Source organism: Bos javanicus, chromosome 11, assembly GCF_032452875.1.
Source record: "Bos javanicus breed banteng chromosome 11, ARS-OSU_banteng_1.0, whole genome shotgun sequence".
Taxonomy (NCBI): domain Eukaryota; kingdom Metazoa; phylum Chordata; class Mammalia; order Artiodactyla; family Bovidae; genus Bos; species Bos javanicus.
In genome coordinates, this window is record NC_083878.1 from 74,063,551 (window position 1) to 74,090,425 (window position 26,875).

The window sequence follows — 26,875 nt, forward strand, 5'->3', positions numbered from 1 at the left end:
GACCTGCTTTTCCCTCTGTCCCACCAACAGTGTCACCAGAAACATCTTAGTGTTCCCTTTACATCCACCCCACTCCAGATCGTGGCATTAGGTAACAGACATGTCTCTCCTGCAGTTGACTTTTTTCATTCAGTTCAGTTCAGTTCAGTCACTCAGTTGTGTCCGACTCTTTGCGACCCCATGAATTGCAGCACGCCAGGCCTCCCTGTCCATCACCAACTCCCGGAGTTCACTCAAACTCATGTCCATGAGGACCCCAAGTATTGCCCTAAAAATATAATATTATATAATTTCTGAAAATCTCTCTCCCCATCTCATACTACTTACCCATATCGATGACGACCCACGTCACGGATGAGCCTCTCGGAGAGGTAGGCGCCAATGCGATCAAGCTTTTCAGGAGCTGAGAGGGCATAGAAGGTCAGCTTCTCCATGTTGGTCTTCACCAGGCCATCCTGTAAAAGACAGGTCATCCTCACTGTGGCCATGTGATGGCTAGAAGAGTTCAAGTCCAAAGGTAAGTGATCATTCAATTTAATCAATGTTTAACAGAGTGCCCATCATGTATGTGACAGGTACCATGTGGATTTGGGGGATACAAAAATGATTAAAACATAGACCCTGTTCTCTAGGAGCTCACAACTTAGCCCAAAGTGTGCTAGCTATAAATAAAAATAGTAAGTGATAGAAATGCACATATATGTGTGCATGTGTATATGATATGGGTTTACATACTTATATGTATATGTTCATGAATGTATATATATGTATGTGAATGCATGTGTATATGAATGGATGACAAGACTTCAATGAAAGCAACCCAGAATTAAAACGTTTTGGATCTCCAAAATCAAGAAGTGAACAGAAAGAAGGCAGCTCTATAGCTTTCAGGGAATTGTCCAGAGGATGCTAGAAATGTGACCACTCCCACCCCACCCCTGCCCATCAAGAAAAGGCCATCGATTTCCAGAGAGCAAGTCAAGTACATCAAACCTTGACATTTCTGAAACCACATGACCCACATTGCAGTCTGACAGTTGAGTGGCGGCTGGGGAAACCAAGAAACCAGGCATCTTGTGTGCCCACCTGACACCTGACAGATACCAGAGGGAGCACACAGAAGACCATGAGCTCCAGAGCCAAAACCCAGGAAAGGAAATGCTCACACCTGATGTCAGGGAAATAGTACCCTCCAGAGAGTTAGTGGCTCCAGGAACTATCACCCAGAGAGAGACGAGTGAGCAAGATGCTCAGCAGCGGCCGGAAGCACCAAGACAAACTTCCGAGCCCTCTGCAGATCTTGCCTTCAGAGGGGTCCGAAGATCCTCAGCTTTCAGGTTTCCAACTGCCTCTGGTCACTGACAGGGCTGTGGCTGTGGTTTCAGAGTGTCTGAGTGATCTTGGGGGGCTCGCCTCTCCTTGTGGCAGCCCCTAGGGCCCTGGATCGGGTGAGACGGTGAGAAGCACACTGGTGGCAGGAGATGCGACCCACCTCGGGATCCTCAGGGAAGATGTTGTCCACCAGCCTTTTGTACCTGGGGCGCAGGGCACCGCAGCAGCCGCACACACCTGGAACAGCAACAAGAATGCCCGGTGAGCTAAGCCTCCCGGGGCCAGGCTGGGCGGCTTCTGAGAAACCAAATCCAGGCTGGAAACAGAAGGGTCCCTCCGTTAGAGCACCAGAGCCTCGGTCCTTCCTGCTGTTTCCCCACCCCGCCCCCACTCTAAGACATTGCCTTCCTTGTTAGGTGTCTTTCGCTTGGGGATCAGGCATAGGTGCCAGCAGATCAGAATTTGTTTAGGAAGCCAGGCCATTGAGCACACATGTGTGCGTGCATGTGCACTCACACACACATGTGCACTCACACACACACACACACGCACACACACACACTGTGTGCCAAGACTATATAAAACTGCCTCCTGCAGCCCAAGACTCTTCTCCAGGTCCTGGGAGATCATCCAGCTGGGAAGAGCAGTTACTCCACCTACCCTACCCTCTCGCTTTCTGTCCACTTCTTCTCCACTCTGGTCCTCAATCTCCTTTACCATCCTCTCTCCTGGGGCCATTTCTATTATAGAATGTCATGTGAAACTATGATAAATTAACATTGCCATTAATTATTAACCTTTGAAAATGCATCTTTAATACAGTGAGACCATGGTGTTTGAAAGCCGTGGTCTTTGAGAGCTGGAGGGTTTCCGGGGGCCACCTGGTCTATGGTTCCCAACACCAGCCCTCTCCCACCACAGGAGATTCTCACCAGTCTGGGGCAAAACAAAAACCTAAGATAACGTGGCCTTCCCTGGTGGCTCAGTGGTAAAGATTCCTGCTATGCAGGAGCCAAAGGAGACTCAGGTTTGATTCCTGGGTTGGGAAGATCCGCTGAAAAAGGAAATGGCAACCCACTCCAGTATTCTTGCTTAGGAAATCCCATAGACAGAGGAGACTGGTGGACTGCAGTCCACGGGGTCACAAAGAATTGGGCACAACCGAAGTGACTGAGCGAAAGAATAATGTACGTTGTCAGAAAGGTACAGACTGACGTGAGCTCCTTTGTGAGACAGTGTTAAGAAATCAGTGATAATAGAACAAACCTTGGGAAAATAAAAAGTTGATGATTCTAGAGGTCCCACCGTAAAAAGTTTTCAATTAGAACCACTGCTCTTTTCCTCCCTTTCATCCTCAGCAGACACCTCCCTTGGCATAGCCCAACTGCACCCTCCCAGAATTGGGAAGGAAGGCAGTGACCCCTGAGGGAGTGGAGGGGACGGCGGGGAAGGGCATGGGAAAGTCCACCCCCTTCCAAAATAATTGCCTTCTCACTCTACCAATTAACGCTTAATTTTGTTTGTACAAATGCTCTACTTGAAATGCAAAGGTGCCCTGGAAGAATCAAGCCTACGGGTCATTCAGAGAAGAATGAATTACTTTAGTGGGAATTACTTTAATCACACAGAGAGTCACAAAGAGCTTTACAGTGGAGAGAAAAGCGGTTGGGGGGCGGAGTTGGGGGACCTGGACTGGGAGGGGATGGGGGTGGGCAGCACCACCAGGAGGAGGAAGGAACGGGGCAATCTGGGCTCCCAGATTGTTAGGGGATGGGCGTGTCCCTGGGGAAACGGGGCACTCCAAAGGCAGGATATCAGATTTCTGATACCAAAGGACCACCAGGGTCCCAGTGTGTCCCCCAGTCCCTCACCCACCCCAGGCACAGGGAGGATGGTAGAACCAGTCCACAGCTGCACACTGGCCTCTGGGTTCCATCTTTCTGTGCTGAACCGGCACTGGCGTCGCCTCATCTCCTCCCTGCCCACCGAGGAGAAGGTGTGAGGGCTCCAGCTGGCTGGCATCCAGGGCTATCCCTTGGGATGGGGCAGCTCCCTGGGGGGACCCTGACCCCGAGGCTCAGGATTGAAACCTGCCCTTGGGCCCTCTGCCCAGTGCGGCCATCAGTGCACTTCTTCTAGGATGCCCCGGAGCATGGGCCCTGCGTGCTAAAACAGCAACATGGATCTGTGTGCATCTTCAAGGGAGTCAGAACTAGAGACAAGGAGAAATTAGAGCCCCCAAGCCCTCCAATGTCAGTCCATTTTCAAACTTTTCTCACTGAGGCCAAGCTCACGGTTGTTAGAAACCCAGACTTGTCTGAGAAAGCACAAGCCTATTTTGGGTACTCCGGGTATAAACCTCCGTGCGGGGGTCCCTCTTCCAGCACAGAGGCCCCCAGAAGCCATAAGGCAGGGGGAATCCATCACATGGAGGCCCGGGCACCTCTCCCTGGGGGAGAGGTGAGAAGACAGTAGAACAAGAGAGGCGAGCAGGTGCCTGGTCAGCAGAGCTGCTCTGCTTCTGGGTGCTTCCGGACCTACAGGCTTCCACAGTGGCTCAGACGGTAAACAATCTGCCTATAGTGCAGGAGACTGGAGTTCAATCCCTGGGTCAGGAAGATCGCCTGGAGAAGGAAATGACAACCCAATCCAGTATTCTTGCCTGGAGAATCCCATCGACAGAGGCTACAGTCCATGGGATTGCAGAGTCGGACACGACTGAGCAATTAACTGGACCTACGCCCTAGTGATTTCTTCTTGTACACTCTTTCATTCCAGCCTCCTCTGACTCCTGGAGGGCAGGGGCTAGTTGAGGCCAAGTGGGCAACAGCATAAGTTTCAAATCAAATCCTGGCACTGCCACTTCCTAGATGTGATGTTGCACAAGGAGTGGCATTCTGTGGGTACTGGTGTCCTGGTTTAGCGCTTGGGGCTGCTGTGAGACCGAAGCGAGTTTATGCTGCAAAGCACTCAGGGCAGATCACCACCAGCCGCCCTTCCCTCCGCGTTCCCCAGCCCAGGGCGGCAGAGCCCTTCCCAGACTGCCAGCTGGTCCATGCTGGCTGGTACATCTTAGTGCAGCTTCCCCACCATTCACTTACTCAGTAATGGTGACCAAGGCCAAGGGACAACTGGAGGCCTAAGAAGTGAGAGTCCCAGAACATTGCTTCAGAAGACCTAACCTCACTGGCCTATGGGTCTGCAGTGATAACTTGATATGAAACTCCAGTCACTGCCGGCCAGCTTCTCAAAGTCAGCATTCCCGAATTTTCCTACCTCAGCATCAGCTCCACAAACCTCAATGCAAATATGACATATTTCCAGTGTACACAACAGACCAGAGTCAAATGCTGTTGAAAGATAAAGCAAGAGGCTCACTGGAGAGAGCCCATGGGACTGGCTGGCTGTTGGAGGGTCACGAGGAGAGCAGCTGTGGTGGGAAACTAACAAGCACTCTTCAGAAAAAGGGTCTGAGGACAAATAAATCTATGAAACCATGCACACCAAATCCCCCATTTTAGATTCGCAGGCAAATAAGCTTACTAAAGCCTCTGAAAAGTCATAAGGCAAAGAAATCTATTTAAAATTTCAAATCAACATCTCCCCATTTTTCACTGTTATAAATAGCAACATGATGAATACTTTTAATATTCTTTTTTCAAGGCATATGTATTGCCTCCTATGTGGGAGGGCTTCCCAAGTGGCGCTAGTGGTAAAGAACCCGCTTGCCAATGCAGGAGATGCAAGGGACACGGGTTCGACCCCCTGCGTCAGGAAGATCCCCCAGTAGAGGGCACGGCAACCCACTCCAGTATTCTTGCCTGGGAAATCCCATGGACATAGGAGCCTGGCAGGCTACAGTCCAAGGGTTGCAAAGAGTCAGACACAAGCAACTTCACATGCATGCACTAGATGGAAACAGAAAGCTATACGCTACTGTAAATAGAGTACATTGGAAACAGTGCTTTTTTTTTTAAGGTCTTATATAGGATTTTATTTTAGAATATAAAAAATAATTAAAATAAGTGGATTAAGTTTGAAACATAACAAAATGAAAAGAGAAACACAGAGTTAAAATATGAGCAGATGTTATGGAAACAGAAAACAAATAGCAAAATAATCACAAAATATGACCTCATTATTTGAAAATACTCATAGGCAAACACCAAAAGATACACATTGTCAGTTATCAAAGAAAAAGAGATACACCAAATAATAAGTTTAGGAACAAAAATGGAACATACAAGGGGAGAAAGGTGTTGAAAAAGGAACACCTTAATATCAGATGAAATGCACGCTTTTTTAAAAGTGTAAAATTAGTGAAATTGGCCCAGTAGTATACTTGAATAGACCAAGACCAGAAAAGAAATCCAAATGGTATTACTAATCTGTCTCTACAGAAGGTACCAAGGTGACTGTTGTCAACTCTTCAAAAAACAGGGGTTATTGGTGGCAGTTATGCTCCACAGAGTCACTATTAACAGAAACAGTGCTAATTTTGGAGTTTAAAAGGTTTTGAGTTCAAGTTGAGACTCAGTTTTCTCATTAATATAATAAGAGAAGATTTTCCCCTAAGGTACAATCCTATGACTGAAGTCCCAGACCATTTGCAATAGAATCTAGAAAGGGAGAAAACACCTTGAGCTCTGCTGGTTGGAGAAGGCTTCTCAGGAGAGGACAGACAAGGCGATGAGGGGCGGGAGTCACAGGGCAGTGGCTGCTTTACTTCTTATGTGTCAGTTCAGTTCAGTTCAGTTCAGTCGCTCAGTCGTGCCTGACTCTTTGTGACCCCATGGACTTCAGCATGCCAGGCTTCCCCCTCCATCACCAACTCCCAGAGCCTGCTCAAACTCATGTCCATTGACTCGGGGATGCTATCCAACCATCTCATCCTCTGTCGTCCCCTTCTCCTCCTGCCTTCAATCTTTCCCAGCATCAGGGTCTTTTCCAATGAGTCAGTTCTTTGCATCAGGTGGCCAAAATATTGGAGCTTCAGCTTCAGCATCAGTCTTTCCAATTAATATTTAGGACTGATTTCCTTCAGGATATTGGTTGGATCTCCTTGCAGTCCAAGGGACTCTCAAGAGTCTTCTCCAACACCACAGTTCAAAAGCATCAATTCTTTGGTGCTCAGCTTTCTTCACAGTCCAACTCTCACATCCATACATGACTACTGGAAAAACCATCGCTTTGACTAGATGGACCTTTATTGGCACACTAGATGGACCTATGCGTCAGACACAGTGCTGAAATACTTTACAAGCATCAACTCATTAAGCCTACAACCCCATGGGGTAGGTATTGCTTTTATTCCCATTTTTACAGATGTGGAAGTTGAGGCACCAAAAGGTTAAGTTACCTGCCTAGAGCCTCACAGTTAATAAGTGGCAGGATTTGAAACCCCAAAATCTACCTCTAGAGACACTGATGTTCTTAGGCACTATTTCAGGGAAGGGATGCATTAGCTAGGGAGCTAGACCAGGCTTGTACAGAAAGGCAAGGACCACTTGGGCAGTGCATCTTGAAGGAAACCAGAGGATGTCATCCCAAATATGCCTCTTTGACATAAAAAACTGTCTTGAGCTGAAAGCAATTAAGTGGCAGCAAACGGCAGAAAAAGCTCCCCTCTTTTTGCCTAAAGACAGGAAATAAGTGTTTCTCTTACTTTAGCGACTAAACAACAAGGACAAACTGGAGGCAGATTTTTAAGAAGTCACCAGAGAAATCTGCAAACAAACCTTGTTAAACTAACCCTATCCTCCCACTTATCTCTTCACCCTTCACTACCCACAGGTCAGTTCTTTACAAATGCATTGTTTCTTTGCCTAAAAGGTATAAAATCTCTTCGCTCCGGTCACTTTTTTGGGTTTTCATTCTCTTGCGAAGGCTTCCGTGTACATGTGAAAATTCAATCACATTTGTCTGTGTCTCTCCTGTTAATCTCTCTCTCTGTCAGCTTCCTTCTCAGACCCAGCCAGGGACCCTAAGAGGGTCAAAGAAAACTTTTTCCTCCTCTACAGCTGCAAACTGTAAAGAGCAGACTCATCATCTGGGGTTCTTATTAAAATGCAGATTCTGCTTCAGCAGACCAGGGCTGGGGCCTGAGGCTCTGCACTCCCACCAGGCTCCAGGTGATGCTGATGGCCCTGGTCCAGGGACCACACTTTGAGATTGCAAGGCACCAGAGCACAGTGGCTAAGAATTTGGGCTCTGGAGTCAGGCAGGCTCAGGTTGAAACCTCAGCTCTCCTAACTTCTTACTTGTTTCATCTTGAGTAAGTTACTTAACCTGAATCCAAGTTTCCTCATATGAAAAATGAAGATGATGTGGTTCCTTCTTAGAGGCAAGTGAAAGAAAGTGAAAGTGAAGTCACTCAGTCATGTCTAGCTCTTTGCGACCCCATGGACTGTAGCCTATCAGGCTCCTCCATCCATGGGATTTTCCAGGCAAGAGTACTGGAATGGGTTGCCATTTTCTTCTCCCACCTTCTTAGAGGGCTGGAGATTAAATGATAACATCTTCCTGGCTTCTCTCTTTTTCTTTTTTTCCTCTAAATTTCTAGAAGGAAAAATACAGAAGACCAGACTGGGGCCAGACTGAGCACAGCCTTGAACAACAGGATGAAGCGGTTAGATTTTGCCTAGATGAACCGTGAGCTCTGGGAACTTCATGAATCGCCCCAGGTGAGGGGCAGATACCTGAACTGGGTGATATCAGAGGAATCAGCAAGACGTGAGGGGTTCTGCGGGAAAGAAGAAGAGGAAGGTACGAAACATGACTGCGGGCTTTCTGTTCCAGTGACTGGAGATCACAACCCCCTTAACTGAAATGGAGGAGACGGAGGTGGCTGGGACTAGGCGAGCGGCGTCAACTAGTTCAGATCATCCAGTTAGTCGTGGGGAGCGCTGAGACTCATGGGAGAGACCAGACTGAAGATCTGAGGGTCACTGGCGCTCAGTGAGCACTGGCGCATCAGACAGAACCTGATTGCTCAGGGGAGGAGGAGCAGGATGGAGGAGCAGATCCCCAAGGATGGCTGCCTTGTCCACTTCATCTGTCAGTTCCTTCCTGTTTTCCCCACCCACTACTTTCCTATAAAGCCTTTCACCTTTCTTTTGCTCATTTCTCTGCCTGTTCCCCAAGGTCCTCCAAGCTAAGGCATTTGGGGACTTCAAGCTGCTCACACTGACCCCAGATTACTCCCTTATTAGCCCCCACTCCATCAAAATCCCTGTCTGATTATCTAATTCAAGAGATGCTGGTAGCTGATCAATAGTCTTTCAGAGGGTTTATGCATTTTTCCTCATATGCATTTATAAAGGCTTGAAGCCAAGTAAAATAACGTCTAATAGTTGAACTTTGTAAAATGTAGGTAGTGGAGAGCATTTACATGAGGAAATCAGCATACAAGTGTCTGAAAACTGTTCTGCTATGTTGGGCTCTAAAGTTTGTTTTTTAACCCTTTACATACCCAGTTTTAAGAAAAGTAAGAAGCAAAGTTAATAGCATTGTTTTGGCCAGGGGTTGGGGTGGGGGGAGTATAGAAAATGTTGATCACTTTTTGTTTGTTTTTAAGTAATCACAGTAACTTTCAAAAGAGTATGGGGTAGACAACTATGAAGCCATCAGATCAGATCAGTCGCTCAGTCGTGTCCGACTCTTTGCGACCCCACGAATTGCAGCACGCCAGGCCTCCCTGTCCATCACCAACTCCCGGAGTTCACTCAAACTCATGTCCATCGAGTCGGTGATGCCATCCAGCCATCTCATCCTCTGTCGTCCCCTTCTCCTCTTGCCCTCAATCCCTCCCAGCATCAGAGTCTTTTCCAATGAGTCAACTCTTCGCATGAGGTGGCCAAAGTACTGGAGTTTCAGCTTTAGCATCATTCCTTCCAAAGAAATCCCAGGGCTGATCTCCTTCAGAATGGACTGGTTGGATCTCCTTGCAGTCCAAGGGACTCTCAAGAATCTTCTCCAACACCACAGTTCAAAAGCATCAATTCTTCAGTGCTCAGCCTTCTGCACAGTCCAATTCTCACATCCATACATAACCATAGGAAAAACCATGGCCTTGACTAGACGAAACTTTGTTGGCAAAGTAATGTCTCTGCTTTTGAATATGCTATCTAGGTTGGTCATAACTTTCCTTGCTGACCATATCCTAATTCAAGGAAAGAAACACAAGAAAGGATCATTGAGGGAAATAAACCCAAAACTATTTACAATTTAAATCTGCTCTACTTAGAAAGTAGATGATCAGTCATATAAGAAAAGAGATTTGGAATCTCAGTCAGAAGGCAGAAAACCCTGAGTGGCACCGAAAGCTTCCTGGGTAGGTAATCAAAGCAGCAGATAGAGATCTCCTCTCTGATAAGGCAAAGAGACAGAGGGCTCGGTCAGGAACCCCTGGCCTCTGCATGTCACAGCAGCTCAGGAGGTGACCGGAACCCACAGGCACCCCTCGAAAGCTTCCCACCAGGAGAAGGTCATTTCAAAGTAGCCACAACCAGGCCAAGGGGAAAAAAGCCCAAAGAATAGAAGATATTTTAAAAGAAATTGAAAACAGTTCTTTGTTATGAGAGATTGGGATACATATTTCTTTAGTCCAGCTTCTAATGGTATTTATTCTTCATGTTCATACATAGAAGTATATGGAGTTCAACTCACAGCCAAGTGCCTATTAAAAGAATCTTTTAGGTTCTGAGCCATTTTATTTCTAAGGGAGAAGCATTCTCTACTAGGGCCTTCTCCCCCTTTCTGGGGATCAGGTCTGGCAGATTAAACCATGGAGGCCAAAGGTAAATTTAATAAGGATGCTTTTCTGTCACTAGGACTTGTCTTACCTAATATTTTTACACTTATTTTTTAAGAAAGAGAGGGAAACATGATGTGGCCAGTTCCACTAGTAAATATACAGCTGGTTGTACTGAAAAATCAAATCAGTGAGATTAACAGAGTGTCTAATGACACTCAGTGGCTTCATTTCAGTGGCTTCCTCCAACTTTGCAAACTCTAAGAATCTTTAGACCTGCCCCAGTCATCTCCCTATAGTTCATCCTGCCCCAACCTCAGGGGCCTCCTTGCACACCATCCTGCTTCAGGGCCCTTGACTTACTATTATCCACCTGGAGGGTTTCTCTGTATTTCCTCCAGGCTCCCACGCTCATTTCCCTCAAGGGTTTGCCCTAGTGTCACCTAACTAGAGAATTTCCCATTCTCCTTTAATTTTCTCTCCCTATTTCCCTTCATAGCATTTTTTACCAATCAACATCCTTTGTTTGTGTCCACACTCTGTCCACCCCGCTTCGAAGGTAAGTTCCTGGAGAGCAGGAGACATGCCTATTTGACCCTGTGCATCCCAGAGTCTGAACAGGGAGTAACCTGTGGCGGGGAGGTAGTGGGGAATGGTCACATACGTCTGTTGAATGAAGAAAAGAGTGTGTGATTGGGAGAAAAGCAATCATGGATTTCAAAGTCAGTAAGGGAAAGGAATGGCAATCTACTCCAGTATTCTTGCCTGGGAAATTCAATGGAGGGGGGAGCCCAGTGGGCTATAGTCCGGGGGGTTGCAAAGTCAGACATGACTGAGCGACTAACACTTTCACTCACTTTAAGGGAACGACAGGGCATTTAGCAAAAGATCCCCGGGTGCTCACAAGACCTTGTCCTGGGAGGGCTAGGGGAATGTTTCTATTGAGACCTGTTGGCTTCAATTCCTGAATCCTGCCCAGCTTGTCTTCTGGGGTTAGCACCTGAGGCTCAGAGCCAGGCTCGCTGGGGCCAAACTCCCTCCAGGTGTGTGAGTGGGGGAAGGGGGTCTTTGGGTTCCATTACTCTGCCCCTACCTCCCGCTGGCCCTCTGCCTGTTGGCCCCCAAGCCCTCCAGCCCTGCTTGCTGGCTCCAGTCCAGCCTGCTATCAGAATCTCCTCCTGTCTCCGAGGAGGGGCCCGAGGTGATCCTCTGTGACTCTGGCGCATGGCCAGAGCAAGAAGCCCTGGCCCAGCTCTCTGCCTGACAGCATGCGATGGCAGATCTCACGGTTGCTGGCAGTGTCTGTGGACTCTGACCTCTCACTGGCAGCAGCTGTGTGCTCACACCTCCCGCATGCCATTGCCCTGGCCTCCTTTGCTCTGCTTGCCTGATTCTGTTTTTTTGACTCAACTGACCCCTTGATCAGAGCTTACTCACTACCTAGGGTGATGGGAGGCATGAAACAAGCAAACGCTCTCAAAACACCAAGCACATCATGCTTCTAAATATCCAGGCCACTTTCCCTCCAATTCCCTATTTCTAACCCAGCATTGTCTGCCAGGCCCCCTGAGATATAATATTAGATTCTTTAGATTGATTCATCGCCAATCCAGCCTCTGTCATGCTGATCTTTAATACCTAAAAAATACCACGGTTTACCACCTCTGTGCAAAGCACTAGGCCAAACACTGCACAAACATTTTCGTATGTATAATACTCATAACAAAGCACTAAGGTATGTACTATTATTCTCATTTTATCAAAAAAGAAGCAGGATCAGAGAGGTCAGATGCCCTGCTCAAAGTCACACAGCATGTGCTCTTCTGCAATGTGTGTGTGTGTGTGTGTGTGCACTCATGTGTATGTGTGCACTCCATCATGCCTGACTCTTTGCAAACCCGTGGACTGTCCCATGGACCCCCACCAGGGTCCTCTGTCCATGGGATTTCCCAAGCAAGAATACTGCAGTGGGTTGCCATTTCCTTCTCCATTTCTGCAACAAGGCTCCCCTAATTTTTTTTTTTCCCCATCACTTTCCCTCAAAATAAATCCTCAACAGTTTCTCAGTTCCACCTTGCGCTCTCCTTTGCCCCAGCTGCCGTGCTAGGTCAGCTCCTTGACACCTGATATCCAGTCCTTGTGAATGCCACTGGGCCCATTTCCTTGCTTCCATTCATTCTCTGGGTAGTTTTGAGGTAAATCTTCGCTTGATTTAGTTTGCTGCACAGCCAAGCCGTGAACGTGACTCACCATTCCATTACACGTCAACCCTGCCACTTAGCATTCAACAAGGGATGCCCTGCAAAGGTGGGGGTTGTTCCGCCTTCACGTCCTTCCTCTTGGCACAGCTCTTGTCCAGCAGCCAGAAGTCATGGCAGAATCCAGCTGTGAGAAGGACGGGGTAGTTTGCGGAGCAGACAGAGGGGGGCCATGCAACCATGGTGAGGCCCACAACTGTGGAGGAGAGGATGTTCAGGTGATAGGGACCAGGCAAAAACTGGAGAGTCAGAGCCCCAAGAGTGTCCTGGGGGCCTAGAAGTCATCACACTGGGTGGGGCTGAGGGGCTGGCAGACCCCAGCTCCTGCTGAGTCCTCCTTAGAAGACCTTCATTAATAACATCCCCAACTCTAGGCTTTATTTCCCCTCTGCCAGCTAACTTCTGTATGCCCCTTGTACCATATTATCTTTCTTTAGAAATTAAGTAATTAATTATTTTTGGCTGTGCTGGATCTTCACTTCTCAGCATGGCTTTCTCTAGTTGTGGAAAGTGGGAGCTACTCTTCGTGTGGTTTGCCAGCTTCTCACTGCGGTGGCTTCTCTTGCTGCAGAGCATGGGCTCTAGAGCAGGGCTCTGCAGTTGTGGCACATAGGACTTGTTGCTTCCCAGCATGCAGAATCTTCCCAGACCAGGAATCAAACATGTGTCGCCTGCAATGGCAGGAGGATTGATTCTTAATCACCGTGCCACCAGGGAAGTCCAGTTCCATGTTGTACTACACAATCTTCTACTTGCTTCCTGCTTGCTCAAGCTGTTTTTCAGTGAATCGTATTTTCTACCCCCAGATAAACTGTAAATTCCTCAGGTCTCATTTCCTCCCAACCTCAGTACAGTATGTGGAGCCCAGCAGGACTTGAGGAAAGCTGGCATGACGCGTGGTGCCTTTGATCAGCGTGAGATCCAGGGAAGTCACCTCCTCTCCTAGACCTTGGTTTCCTTTTTATAAACATCAATGCCATTATCCCCATTCACCAAGAAAAATGCCTTTTTGCTCAAAATAGTTCATATTTATTTTCTTAGCTTCACAATCCCCTTGTAAAGGCAAGGGCTGGACTTGCTCGTCCTTACCAAAGAAAACTGAATTCTTTTTAAACAATTTACAATAAAACTTAACCCACGGCTAATGGCACAGACACTCCTTTGAAATGAATTGGAGGAAACAGAACAAAGTTCAGACAGAAAGGGGCGTTAGATTCAAGTACCTCCCATGAGGACCAGGTCTTGTGTCCAGCTGATGTGAACTGAACTTTAGCACTTTGTACAGTATTCTTGCTGGGTGGGGTGGGGAAGAGGAAAAAGTTTGAAATAGATAGGTTCTGCCATCAAAGAACTTAAGCTCTAGTTTGGGACATAAAACCCACCCACATTTAAAGTCGATGATATTTCACAATGAGACTAAGAAGCCCCAAAACTGAAGAAATCTCTGGGAGTTTGATGAGTCCAGGAAGGCTTCCTGAAAGAGGCAAGATCTGAGGCAGAGAAAGCTGGTAAGTACTGGTGAACCCATGAAAGGAAAAGTCAACAGGTCTTCAAAGGGAAAAACTTTAAGAAAATAATAAAGGTTCTCTTTTCTCTTTCCCCCTTTTCCCTTATTTCAGATTTTCAAATGAATACATGCTCATGCATATAAAAGTGTAAAATAGGAAAAAAATTAAAGTGAATGCAAACATCACTTATAATTGCACTGTTTGTGATTATTAACATTTTAATGTATTTGTTCTAGTTTCTGTGTTTATGCATATTTTGAAAATATGCACATAAAATTGGGATCATACAGTATAGCATTAAAACCTATGTTCTTATACTGTACCTGTCATCTCACTAAATTTTTTCAGAACCTCATTTTAGAGGTTACTTATTATTCCATCTTTTGACCAGATCCTCACGGCTGTTTCCAATTTTTCATTATTCTGAATGATACAGTGATTTGCCTTCAATAATTAAAGCCAGAAATTGTACAGGGAGAGCCTGATCTGGTTTTATTGGTGATAAGGAACTCAAGCGGCGCCAGGTGGCTGAGAGGCCAGCAGTGCCGTGGAGAGGACATCTCTAGGCACCAGGACCTGGTTGTCTTGCCCAAGGATGATTCAGGATCGAAAGACCAAGAGGAGGTGCTGACGCAAACGTGTTTGGGGAATGAGGCAGAGTCCGAGTTTCCAGACAGATTTTATTAGAAGTGGAATTAAACAGCAGCTGAATTCTCCCTGGGGAGACAGTTTGGACCAGGCTGTGTCTGAATTCACAGACAACCAGTAGCTGTCCGTAGCCTGACTTTTTCGAACTCCATCACTTCCAATACGCTCACTGCTTTCTGGCCAATCTTGGCTAATCTGATTGCCATCTTAATTGAGGATGGGCATTTAAAAACAGAGAAATATGTTCAGCTGGGCTTCTATTCTTTACTAAATGTAAGCTTCCCTGGGCTTGGGTATCACACTTCAAGCAAATAATAGATAAAAATAAACAGAATGTTTTTCCATTCCTTGTCTCTTGGAAACACTAACAGCAGGAAAAATGTATCCCAACTATTTTCAGGAACCAAGCAGCCTAATTTATAACCATAGTTTTGGCTCTCACAAGCTGTGCAAATTTAGGCAGGGTTTCAAGCTTTCTGTGCCTCAGGCTACTCATCTGCAAAATGGGAACAATAGAACCTACTTCATAGGTTTGTGGTGAAGCCTAGATAAGGTGCTGGAGAAAGGATAGGCTACCTACTCCAGTGTTCTTGGGCTTCCCTGGTGGCTCAGCTGGTAAAGAATCTGCCTTCAATGCAGGAGACCTAGGTTCTATCCCTGGGTTGGGAAGATCTCCTGGAGAAAGAAATGGCTACCCACTCCAGTATTCTGGCCTGGTGAATTCCATAGACTGTATGGTCCATGGGGTCACAAAGAGTTGGACACTACTGAGCGACTTGCACTCACTCAACTCTCACTAGATAAGGTAACACAAGTGAAGTTATTAGAACTGTTCCTGGCATATAATAAGCATTAAAAAAAATAGTAGCTGTTATCATCATCAATACCAATATGGTAATTATTATTAAAATCTTTTCCCTAACTTAGGAGAGAGAAGGTGTGCTAAGTCGCTTCTGACTCTTTGTGACCCTATGGACTGTAGCCCACCAGGGTCCTCTGTCCATGGGATTCTCCAGGAAATAATACTAGAGCGGGTTGCCATTTCCTCCTCCAGGGGATCTTCCTGACCCAAGGATCGAACCCTGGTCTCCTGTGTCTCCTGCATTGGTAGGTGGGTTCTTTACCACTAGCGCCACCTACTTAGGAGAGAGAAGGCAGGGTAGAATAAAATGGAATTTTAGGGCAAGAACGGCCCTTAAAACCTTTTGTTTTCATTTTATACTTGGAGTGCACAAACAGCTATTAAGAAATCTAAATCCAAATCCACATAGACAAACATGACCTCTGGGATGCCCAAGGACAAATCTCTGAGCAGAAGCACAACTGATTGGGGGTTATTCTGACCAACGGCAGCAGCTACTGTGTTTTCAGATGGTCTGTGCCAGGTACCACCCTATTTGTCTCGCCTGCATCCATGCATTTACTCTTTATAAAAGTCTATGCAGTTGATACAAGTATCCTTGTTCTGTAGATGGCACCAAACCAAGGCTCTTTCAACGTGTTGGCTTGTAGAAAATAAAGCACCGAGGTCTCAGGCCTCAAATACCATATACTGTTGATAGGTAAAAACAGAAATGAAAATACAATCAACAGAAATGCGGACCAAACAATCAGGATCACTCTAATTAAGTGTTACACATCCACAGAGTAGGATTGCTAAGAAATGGAATTGGAACCTGTCGAGGAGGCTAATTTTGAACATTATTTATAAGAGAAGGATCCCATTTAATTGTGACAAAAAGAGGGCTTTCCATGAAGCAAGAGGGTAGAAAGAAAACACTGACAGTTCCTGAGTGCTTATTATATTATGCGCCTAACTTAAACACTTTCCAGCTGTTTTTTTTTAAATCCCATGAAGTATTATCATTTTTCAGGGGAGAAAAAGCAGAGCTCAGAGAGGTTAATTAATTTGCCCAAGATCACTCAGGGAGCAACGAACAGGGCCAGGAACAGAACAAGGAAGGCCCTTTGATTTCAGAGCAATACAATTTGAAGAGAGAGTGAATATGTTAGGCATGGATATGAAGAAAAACTACTTGAGCAGAAAATGATAAAATTTATGTATAACTGATGATGGGGGAAATCTTAGCCAGCTCTGTGGACTGTACCCACACCAGTTTCCTCGTATTGATACTGAACTATCCTTGTGCAAGATGCTAACATTGGAGGAGGCTGGGTAGAAGGTATGGGGGCCCTTCCTGTACATTTCTTTGCAATTACTTAGGAATCTATATTTCAAAATAATAAGTTTTTTTAAACTTATTTATGGCTGAGCTGGGTCTTCGTTGGGGTCTTTGTTGCCATGCTCTGGCTTTCTCTAGTTGCAGGGCGTGGGCTTCTCACTGCGGTGGCTTCTCTTGTGGGGAGCATGGGCTCTAGGGTGTGCAGGATTCAGTAGTTGTGGCCCGGGGACTCAGTTGCCCTGCAGCATGTAGGATCTTAGTTCTTGGATCAGGGATTGAACCCGTGCAAGGCAGATTCTTAACCACTGGACCACCAGGGAAGCCCTCAAAATAAGAAGTTTTTTTTTAAGAGGGTGGCATATAGGACTTCCCTGGTAGTGCAGTGGGTAAGAATCCACCTGCCAATGCAAGGCACACCAGTTTGATCCCTGGTGGGGGAAGATTCCACATATACTGCAGAGCAGCTAAGCCCATGGCCACAAATACTGAGCCTGCCCACCTAGATCCTGTGCGCTACAACAGGAGAAGCCCAGGCACCACGATCAAGAATAGCCCCCACTTACTGCAACTACAGAAAGTCTGTCAAAAAAAAAAAAAGGCTGGCGCATAAAAAAGGCAGAGTTCACCTCCTTTGAGTGGAGACAGTGACTAGTAGAGGGACTTGACACAGGACTGATCTGCTCGTGGGGTGGGGAGCACGGTGTCACACCGTGAGACAAGGCAAGAGCCTCTCTCACAAGTCCTTTGGGTGGCCAGCCAGCCTCACACTCAGTTGCCTACAATGGAGGGAGAATTAAGGTTTGCCAACACATATACAGAGCACCTATCACAGGCACCTGTTGTGCCAAAGGCTTCCTGGGGATGTGAAGTGTTCCCAAGACACAAGTCTGGCTTTCGGGGCTCTTACAGTCTAGCTGGAGAGAAAAGGAGCAGTCAGTCAATAAAATCTAAGCCAGCCTGGGTGTACTTTTCTTGACGTTTCTCAAGGAAAGTTTCATGTGTTACAGCAGTGACTCAAAGGTAAAGGCATGCTCCCTAGGCTGGGTTGGTTAAGGAAGACTTCTCAGGGGTGGTAGAATTTCAACAGAGTCTTAAAGGAAGTGCAGGGGAGGGGCAGCCCAGGCAAGAGAAAGTGTTAAGTAAAGGATTACATGGGGCTTTTCAGGTGGTTCCAGTGGTAAAGAATCCACCTGCCAATGCAGGAGACATAAGAGACGTGGGTTTGATATCTGGGGCCCCTGGAGGAGGGCATGGTAACCCACTCCAGTATTCTTGCCTGGAGAATCCAGTGGACAGAGGAGCCTGGTGGGCTGCAGTGCACAGGGTCACACAGAGTCAGACATGACTGAAGTGACTTAGCACGGGACTATGAGCTGTGTGACCTCAGACAGGTCATCCAAGCTCTCTGCTGATTTCTTCATCTGTGGGAGATGAGCAAGGCACCTAGCATGAGCTGGTACACAGTGGAAAGTAGAAAGTGAAGTCGCTCGGTCGTGTCCGACTCTTTGCGATCCCATGGACTGTAGCCTACCAGGCTCCTCCGTCTATGGGATTTTTCAGAGTATTGGAATGGGTTGCCATTTCCTTCTCCAGGGGATCTTCCCGACCTAGGGATCGAACCTGGGTCTCCCGCATTACAGGCAGACACTTAATCCGCTAAGCCACCAGGGAAGCCATCACACAGTAGGCACTCCATAAAGGTGAGCTCTCTGGTCCCTTCATCCTATTTCATAAGCATTTTTCCTGTTGCTGAATTGTCATCAGAACTATCATTGTTAGTGTGGCTTAAATTTCCAGGGAGAAGATCTATAACCATTTACTGAACTGTTTCCATATTATTTGACATTTATCTCATTTATATTTTCATGCTATTAAAAAATAAGGTTGACTATGACTGATTCATGTTGATGTTTGGCAAAAACCAACACAATTCTGTAAAGCAATTATCTTTCAATTAAAAAATAAATAAACTTAAAATTAAAAAAATAAAAATATAAGGTTGAAATGAGGGTGTGTACCTTACAGATTGTTTCACTTTCTGGATTATGTTCAGAATTTGAGTCAAGAGATATGGATATTTTTAAGACTTGAGACTTTGAACTGCCTCTTCAGGGACAGAAAATGGCCAAGACTAGGTCGAGAGGTTTCAAGCAGAAGCCTCTCAAGTCCTTAGGATACAAGAAGCTCTGACTGCCCAGATAAGGACTCCAGATTTGATCTTCTAGGTAAGGGGGAATTATTTGAAGGTTTGTTGAAAAGGAGGCGTAAGAGGATGAGACTAGTGTACTCTAGGAAGACCAATCAAGAGTAATATGACCACTGGAGTTTGAGTTTAGAGACAGCAGAAGAAGGAAGGCCATCAAGAGAAGAAGCTGGAACCAAGACATAGCGAAATACAGGTGGTGCGGAAAAGAAAGAGAAAGAGCCAGATGATGCCGAATCTGGGACTTCCCTGGTGGTCCGGTGGCTAAGACTCTGTGCTCCCAATGCAGGGGGCCCGGGTTTGATCCTTGGTCAGGAACTAGATCCTTCATGCCACAACTAAGACCCAGGGCAGCCACATAAATAATTCTTCTTTTAAAGGAGCTGGAATGAAGACATAGGGAAATATGGGTAGTGGCAAAAGAGAAAGGAAGAGCCAGATGGGCCAAACCTGAGTGAGAACAACCCACAGCCGTGACTGACAGCACAAAGGTGGGGGGAGGGGTCCGGAACTTGGAATTAATGATAGAAATGGGGATGTCTCACCCCCAGCGGTGGCTTCCTGCCCACACTGGTCTTGGAAATGGGCTTAGAAACTCTTCCTGCCACTGTGGAATGACAACGTCAGTAATATCACATCACCACAGTGATATGAGAGGTTGGGGACCAACCATAAGAAAGAAGGTAGATTAGGGCCAGAACACCACCCAGTAAAATCAACGCACCGAAAGCCAATTACAAATCTGGAAGGCAAACAACAGAGAGAAGCCTGTAGCACTGTACTCTGTTTTCTGATGTCTATTAATCATAGGCATACACTACCACCATGATGTTTGCAAATGAAGGAACCCAGTGTAACTTAGCCAGCTGGCTGCAACGCATTTGAATAAATAATTTAAGTGCAAACCTTATTGGCATACTTTGGAAGACCAGGTGACAGCATGGAAAAATGCCTAGAGTGGAGTGTTGGATGAGAAAGGTGTATATGCACAAAACTATATCCACAGTATGGGCCAACCTATGAATATTAAGGGCTTCCCTGATAGCTCAGCTGGTAAAGAATCCACCCACAATGCAGGAGACCTGGGTTCCATCCCTGGGTTGGGAAGATCCCCTGGAGAGGGGAAAGGCTACCCACTCCAGTATTCTGGCCTGGAGAATTCCATGCACTGTATGGTCCATGGGGTCGCAAAGAGTCGGACATGACTGAGAGACTCACTTTCATATACTTCATATACTTTCACATGAAAACTATGATTAAATTAGGACAGGGGATTTGGAGAAAAGAAAAACAGCTTGACCTGCTGGCGTATCAAACCACAGGGAATTTTCTCCTTGATTTTCATTTCCATGAACACTGTATGGATATTTGCAATTCCCTCTTGCCTCAATTTTGCTTGTCTGTAAGCCTGGAGAAGGAAACGGCAACCCACTCCAGTATTGCTGCCTGGGAAATCCCATGGACAGAGGAGCCTGGCAGGCTACAGTCCATGGGGTCACAAAGAGTCGGACACGACTGAGTGACTGACAACAACAACAGAGTCTGGTGAGCAGGGTCTGCTTTCTCTGAGCCTCTGCTCCCTTTTCTGGGCTCACTTCACTCCTCTCTCCTTTCCCCAGCTCTTTGTTGGACAGGGAATCACTCCCACTCCTGGCTGTGATGGGACGTTTCTAATTTAAAGGATGCTATGGGCTGCTCACCCTTTTCCTCCTCCATTTTTCATTTCAGCTCAGCCATCACTAACCCCTCCAGGGTTGAATTTTAAATCACTACTGGGAGAGGAAAAACTTGCTGTGGAATCTTTAATAACTTTTATTTCAGCACACTTTGAAAAGGGGGGTGGGGTGGGGGGAAATATGGCATGAGATAAACGGTGGCCGCCACAAGTGCGCGACGGCTACTCTTCTCACTTTACTGTCACTGACTCCCAGCCATCCCTAGGGCCTGGACCTCCTTTCCCTCATTTAGAAAGTGACTCTGGTACAGATCAGACAATGAGTCTTTGTTTTACCCATTGCTCAACACCCAGTATCAAATGCTAGCAAATACACAGATCTTTAAACCAAGTTATCTTATCAGTATATTTGTGTCCCAAGATGGGTCTAGCGAACACTGTTCAGGAAATCTAACTGAGTATGAGGCACTCAACATTCCAGATTGTCCAAGTCTGCACCGAACTCAGCTTGTAGATGGATGCTGTATGTGCCTGTCATCTTCAAACTGTTATTAATATCTCAGTATTTTCAGAGCTCATCACAGCCTGTTTGATAAAATCTAGGTTTCAGCTTCTCGGCATGGGGAGTGAAAACAAAGATCAGACTAGAACACAGCTGCCAGCTTCCTACAAAAAAGTAATAATAATAACAAGGGCTCCCCAACACAGTCTCAGACATGGGGGTTGGTAGGTCATATCAACCCTGACCCTGTACGATCAGCCCAGGAGAACCAGCGCTAGGAGGTTCACAGATGGAATATCAGCACTTTTCCTCTCCTTGGCTCAGAAATCCCATTCTTAGTACTGGCACCTGCTCATATGTACAAGGAAGCAGATATGAATGAATTGGTGGCTTTGTTTGGAATAACCTAAATGTACCTCAATAGGGAAATGACTAAATAGACCAAGGAGCATTCATGCAATGGACACTGCGCAGCAGTTGAGATGAATAGAGCAGAGCTGAGAGCGCCACTATGATAGATCTCCCTGATGTCGTGTGCAAAACCCTCACTGGCCAAACCCTCACTGGTGCATGTGTAAATATGTGCGTGAAATATGCTGTGGATACACAAAGAAAGACCTGTAAGGTCACACAGAGCAAGGTCATCAGGTTACCTCCAGTGTGGAATGAGGAGATGAGGGAGACACCAGTCACTCGTGGTTATTTAAATCAAACAAAACTTAAAATTCAGTTCCTCAGACACACTAGCCACACTGTATGTGTCCAATAGCCACAGCTGGCTAGTGGCTACCTCGTTGGACAGCGTAGATAAAGAACATTTGCATCATCGCACAAAGGTCCTTGAGAAGCTCTGATTTCAAGCTTTACTTTTTATTTGAATTTCCTTCCCCAACAAAAAGATTTTATATTACTCCTCACCTAATTTAAAATAAATATAAAAATAAAATAAAATAAATATAATTTTTAATGTTTCTCCCATTTTTTTCTTTGGGATGAAACTCCGCACAAAATCTGATTGGAATCACTTTCTGTTCAAAGATATGGAATCCAAGAGTTCAAAACACACATACACACACACACGGACCGTTTTCTGTACTTGCTCAGCTTGGTTCTCACTGCAGCTGACTAAAGACCTGGCGTCATCTCATTTATTCATGCACACACCAGGCAAACAACACAAATGAACCAAGTCCATTAGACATAGATGGGAAAAAAAAAAGACAAAACAGGATGCATAAGTCCTCATCCCCTTGGGCATGCTCTCAAGCAGCCATAACAAAAGGACAAGTATCACTTGAGTCAGAGAGCCAGTGTGCTGGGACATCAGAGGATGGAAGTGTCATTTCAGCTTAGGTGCTGCCCAACAGAAATGAGGAACAGATAAGGTGGTGACAAAGAGAAGGGAGGGCCTTCCAGACAAGGGGAACAGCATCTGTAAAAGCTCAGAGGAGCCAAGTCCAAGTCCAGGAGAGCCTTTGAGAGAAGTCAGTAGACCAGTCTGTCCAGGGCTGTGTGATGGAAGCTGGGGTGTCAGGCAAGGGTCAGGTGGTGAGATGCCCCTGGATGCAGGGAAGCTGGGGTGTCAGGGAAGGGCCAGGTGGTAAGATTACCGTGGATGCCAGGCCAAGGGGGAGGACTGTCATTACACTAAATAACAACCAGGTCACCTTTTATTGTGCTTTACAATGCATAAGGAATCTACTTCCAGTGTCTAGATGGTTGGGGCATGCCCAGGAAGTCACGAAGATTGTGACGGCCCTGGCAGAGGATTAAGACAAGACCCTGAACTAGGTATGTAGGGGAGTCACACAGGGTGAGCCTGCAGTGCAGGCGGGCGGCACATATTCAGTCTCTGGCCTGTGGTGAAGCAGAAATAAGTGGAAAGGGGAATCAGGAGGACGCAGAGGCTTCTGATGGGGGTCTCACCAGCCCCAGAGCCGAGGGACGACATTTGGGAGCAGGACCAGAGATGGGGTGGGCGGAACGCAGGCTAACCTCAGCCTCTCTCCCTTCCTTTACACAAGAGGGCCACCAAACAGAGCTGACAGCTGAAGCGGGAGTGGAGGGGCTTCCTAGGAGCCACGTTAGAGACAGAAATGGCCAGGCCTCTTGGCTTTGGCACAGCATCCGCCATCACAGAGGGAGGTGAGGAACCTGGAGGGCACCGGGCCACTGCAGTTTGGGGCAGGGAGTGAGTTTCGAAAAGTGAAAAAAGTCCAGAGAGGAAACAAAACAGTGGGAACTGAGAAGGCAAAGGCAAACGACCCAGCAATCAGGCCTCAACTGGTGATCTTCCAGACAGGTTTTCAGTAGAGTTGACCTCAGAATCTCAAATAAAATGAGCCAAGTGGGGAATGACTTTTCTTTTTAATATTTGTTTGTTTGGTTGTTCTGGGTCTTAGTTGAGGCATGCAGGATCTAATTTCCTGACCGGGGATCGAACCCAGGCTCTGTTGCATTGAGAGCCCGGAGTCTAAGCCATTGGACCACCAGGGAATTCCCTAAATGACTATTAAGGGAAGAGAAGAGGTAATCTCAGCTTCCATGACTGCTGGTTTAGAAGCATCGGGAAATATTACATGAAACATTGATTTAAAAACACCACCACCGACAGTGCTTGGTCTGCCTCTATGTGGTTCATGGGAACACAGGGCTTTGGAGGCTCAGCCCTTACCAGGTGTGAATAATTGAAGAAGTCCAGGCTGCCTCCAAGATCAGCAGCAGCACAGGCCCCGGGGCTGAGGGTGAACTTCTGAGGTGGCTTTGAGACCTGCTTCCACTGTGGCCTTAGGACCCTGGAGCTAGTTTTATAGCTTTGATGATAGAATTACTGCTAACAGAGCATTGTTGGCATTTTATAATTTAATTGGTACTTACTTTATAAACTTCATCAGTATAAGCAGTGTATTGGTTACATATATGGAAGGAAGTACTTTGTGGGCCTTTAAAACTGAGTGAATCCAAATAAATGAGATCAAGGCGGGTGGGGTGGGGTGGGGGTTAATAACGCTTTTGTACATAGCTGTCTGTAAGGTGTTCTGAGCTCATGATAAGAATTTGTTCATCTGAAATTTATCCATCTGGATATCTACAACTCAGCACACTGAGGCATTCATTTTTTTTTTTTTCCTAAGAACACAGAAACTATGGGGTTAAGAAGCCTTCTGATGGATAACTCGTGCCCTCAAAGGGTCTACAGCTCAGGGAGTAGAATCCATTACATGAAAACAATACAGTGTTAGAAATTTCACTGCTGATTTAGTTTAAGTTTGGAGCTAAGAACCATACACCAGGACTTGGGATTTACCATTTATGCTTTCCCCATTCCCATGATATTTATATGTCCAGTTTCCTACTATGGTCACCAGGCAGCCTATAAAAAGTAAGGTTACTCACCTCTATCTTTCCAACTGAACACACCGTATCAAATATAGAAACCGGAGGAAGCTTCATTGTTACGGAGCCAAAATGATTGAGAGCAAGAGTGAATGCCTTAAATATACAGATGAACTAACAGATTTAAGATGCAGACTCTTAAAGGCTAAGATTCCAAGATCAATCATTCAAAAGTCCAAATATATAATCAGAGAGTCTGTCACAGCATGAGCAGTGGTGCTGGAACACAAAACAGGCACTGTGCCTGGAGCTGCTAAAAGATAAAGCCGGACCACGGGGTGACCCTGGCGCCAGAGGGGAGTTTCAGAAGCAACACTTCTGAAATGCAAAACAGAATTAGGAGCAAGCACCAGAATTCTGCAAAAACAAAACCAAACCAAAACAAGTGCCAGGTTGAGCCACACTAAAACTGCCATGTAAGCAGCAGTCCAATCACAGCCAAGATCCATTTTTAATGACGCAGTTCGAGTGCACATGGGCTTACTGGGTATATACCTGCATGAAGAAGAGTGTCCCTCCAGCAGGGCCTGCCCACATTGCAAGAAGCAAAAAGCAGGCAGTGTGAAAAAGCAGCTGAGCAGGCTGGGTCCTGAAAGCAGAAACCCAGCTGGCCAGGGACAGCTTCTTAAAAAGTTCTAAATGAGGGGTGGCGATTACATTCTCTAAATCAGACCGTCTGCCTCTGGAGGGGTGGCTCTGTTACTGCTATGTTGTCATTAAAAAGGATCTGTTGATAGTAAAATATGTATTATGACCTCTCCTATTAACATCTACATCAGCTAACATTAAGCTCGCTCTTTGCATCTGGAACTGTTAAGAGGGTTGAATGAATTATTTTATTCAATCCTCCCAACAACACTGAGGTGGGATCTATGTCCCCATTTTACAGATGAGCAAAACAAATCGTAGCATAGTTGAAAAACTTACCCAAAATCACACAACTGTTATCTGAGATAGTGGGATTCAAATCCAGGCCTATCTGACTATAGTGTTTTCACACTTCACCCCAGGGCTATAAAGGAGATACTGAGTTTTATCCACTTTCATGTGCCATTAGAAAAAAAAAAAATCCAATTTTAGCTAGGGAGATGTAGATCTTTGTGCAGAGACGTCACAAGCCAGCACATTATTAAGAAACAGGTGAATAATAAGGCTATTAAAAGGCTATGCATTTTTAGGAGAATGACATCCCTGGGAGGTCACAGAAGCCTCAAGGAAGAAATGGAAAAATCAGTCCTGCACAAACACCCAGCCCTGCTTAGCCATTGGCCGTGTCTGTGCTGATGCTGAGACAAGGCTGCAGGCCTGGTCAAGCTGGCCTGTGTTCTGTCTTTAAGGTCCAGTGAGATTCAGCGATGCCATTGGCAATGCTCAAAAGGCCTTGCACCAGATGGCTCTTTTTTATAGGCTCTCTGCCCACTGCCCAGCCGGCTCCATCAGCCTCCCAGCTGCCAACGCCAGGCTGGACTTCCTGGGTCAGCTTCTTCTACTCTCTACTCAGTATGTGAGTTTTCCAGCAGTGTGAGCCCTGACTAGCAGCTCTCAATGAGCACTTTCACTGGGGTGCTGGGGACCCTGCTGGGCTTCGGGTAAGAGCTCGGTGCCGGCTGGCACAGATCCCTGGCTGTCTTCTGGCACACCAACTGCCAGCGATGCAAAACAGACCCGCGATTGTTTGCATGTCTGTTTTCTTCCTTCCCCGGCTTTCCTGCTGTCTTATTGCAACATAATTCACATGCAGTAGATGCACAGATCTTCCCAGTTCAGTGCTGAGAGCCTCCACAACTGTTTGTACACTTGTGTAACCACCGCCCAAATAAGAGACAAAACTTTGGGATGTCCCCAGAGAGTTCTCTTTTTCAGCCAACCCCTGCACCCAACCACTATCTGATTTCTAACTTCTATCAGCATTGATTTTTTTTTCTTTTTTTTTTCTAATTTTATTTTATTTTTAAACTTTACATAATTGTATTAGTTTTGCCAAATATCAAAATGAATCCGCCACAGGTATACATGTGTTCCCCATCCTGATTTGTTTTTGCATGTATTCTTGCCTAATCAGAGATCCAACTGCCAACATCCATTGGATCATAGGAAAGGCAAGAGAACTCCAGAAAAACATCTACTTCTGCTTCATTGACTACCCTAAATCCTTTGACTATGTGGATCACAACAAACTGTGGAAAATTCTTAAAGAGACGGGAATACCAGACCACTTTACCTGCCTCCTGAGAAATCTGTATGCAGGTCAAGAAGAAATAGTTAGAACTGGACATGGAACAATGGACTGGTTCCAAATTGGGAAAGGAGTACATCAAGTCTGTATATTGTCACCTTGCTTATTTAACTTATGTAAAGAGTACATCACACGAAATGCTGGAATGGATGAAGCACAAGCTGGAATGAAGATTGTGGGGA

The 26,875-nt window shown here is 46.1% G+C and overlaps 1 protein-coding gene across 3 annotated transcripts in view; it reads right to left on the reverse strand.

Annotated features, from left to right (window-relative positions):
* EFR3B (EFR3 homolog B) overlaps positions 1-26,875 on the reverse strand; it is a 98,074-nt gene that overhangs the window by 53,893 nt on the left and 17,306 nt on the right. For all 3 annotated transcript variants that reach the window (XM_061433127.1, XM_061433126.1, XM_061433125.1), the window contains exons 2-3: positions 1,493-1,569; positions 328-455 (exon numbers count right to left, since the gene is read on the reverse strand). In XM_061433127.1, the coding sequence (XP_061289111.1) occupies positions 328-455; positions 1,493-1,569 (205 nt within the window). The remainder of the gene's footprint in view (positions 1-327; positions 456-1,492; positions 1,570-26,875) is intronic.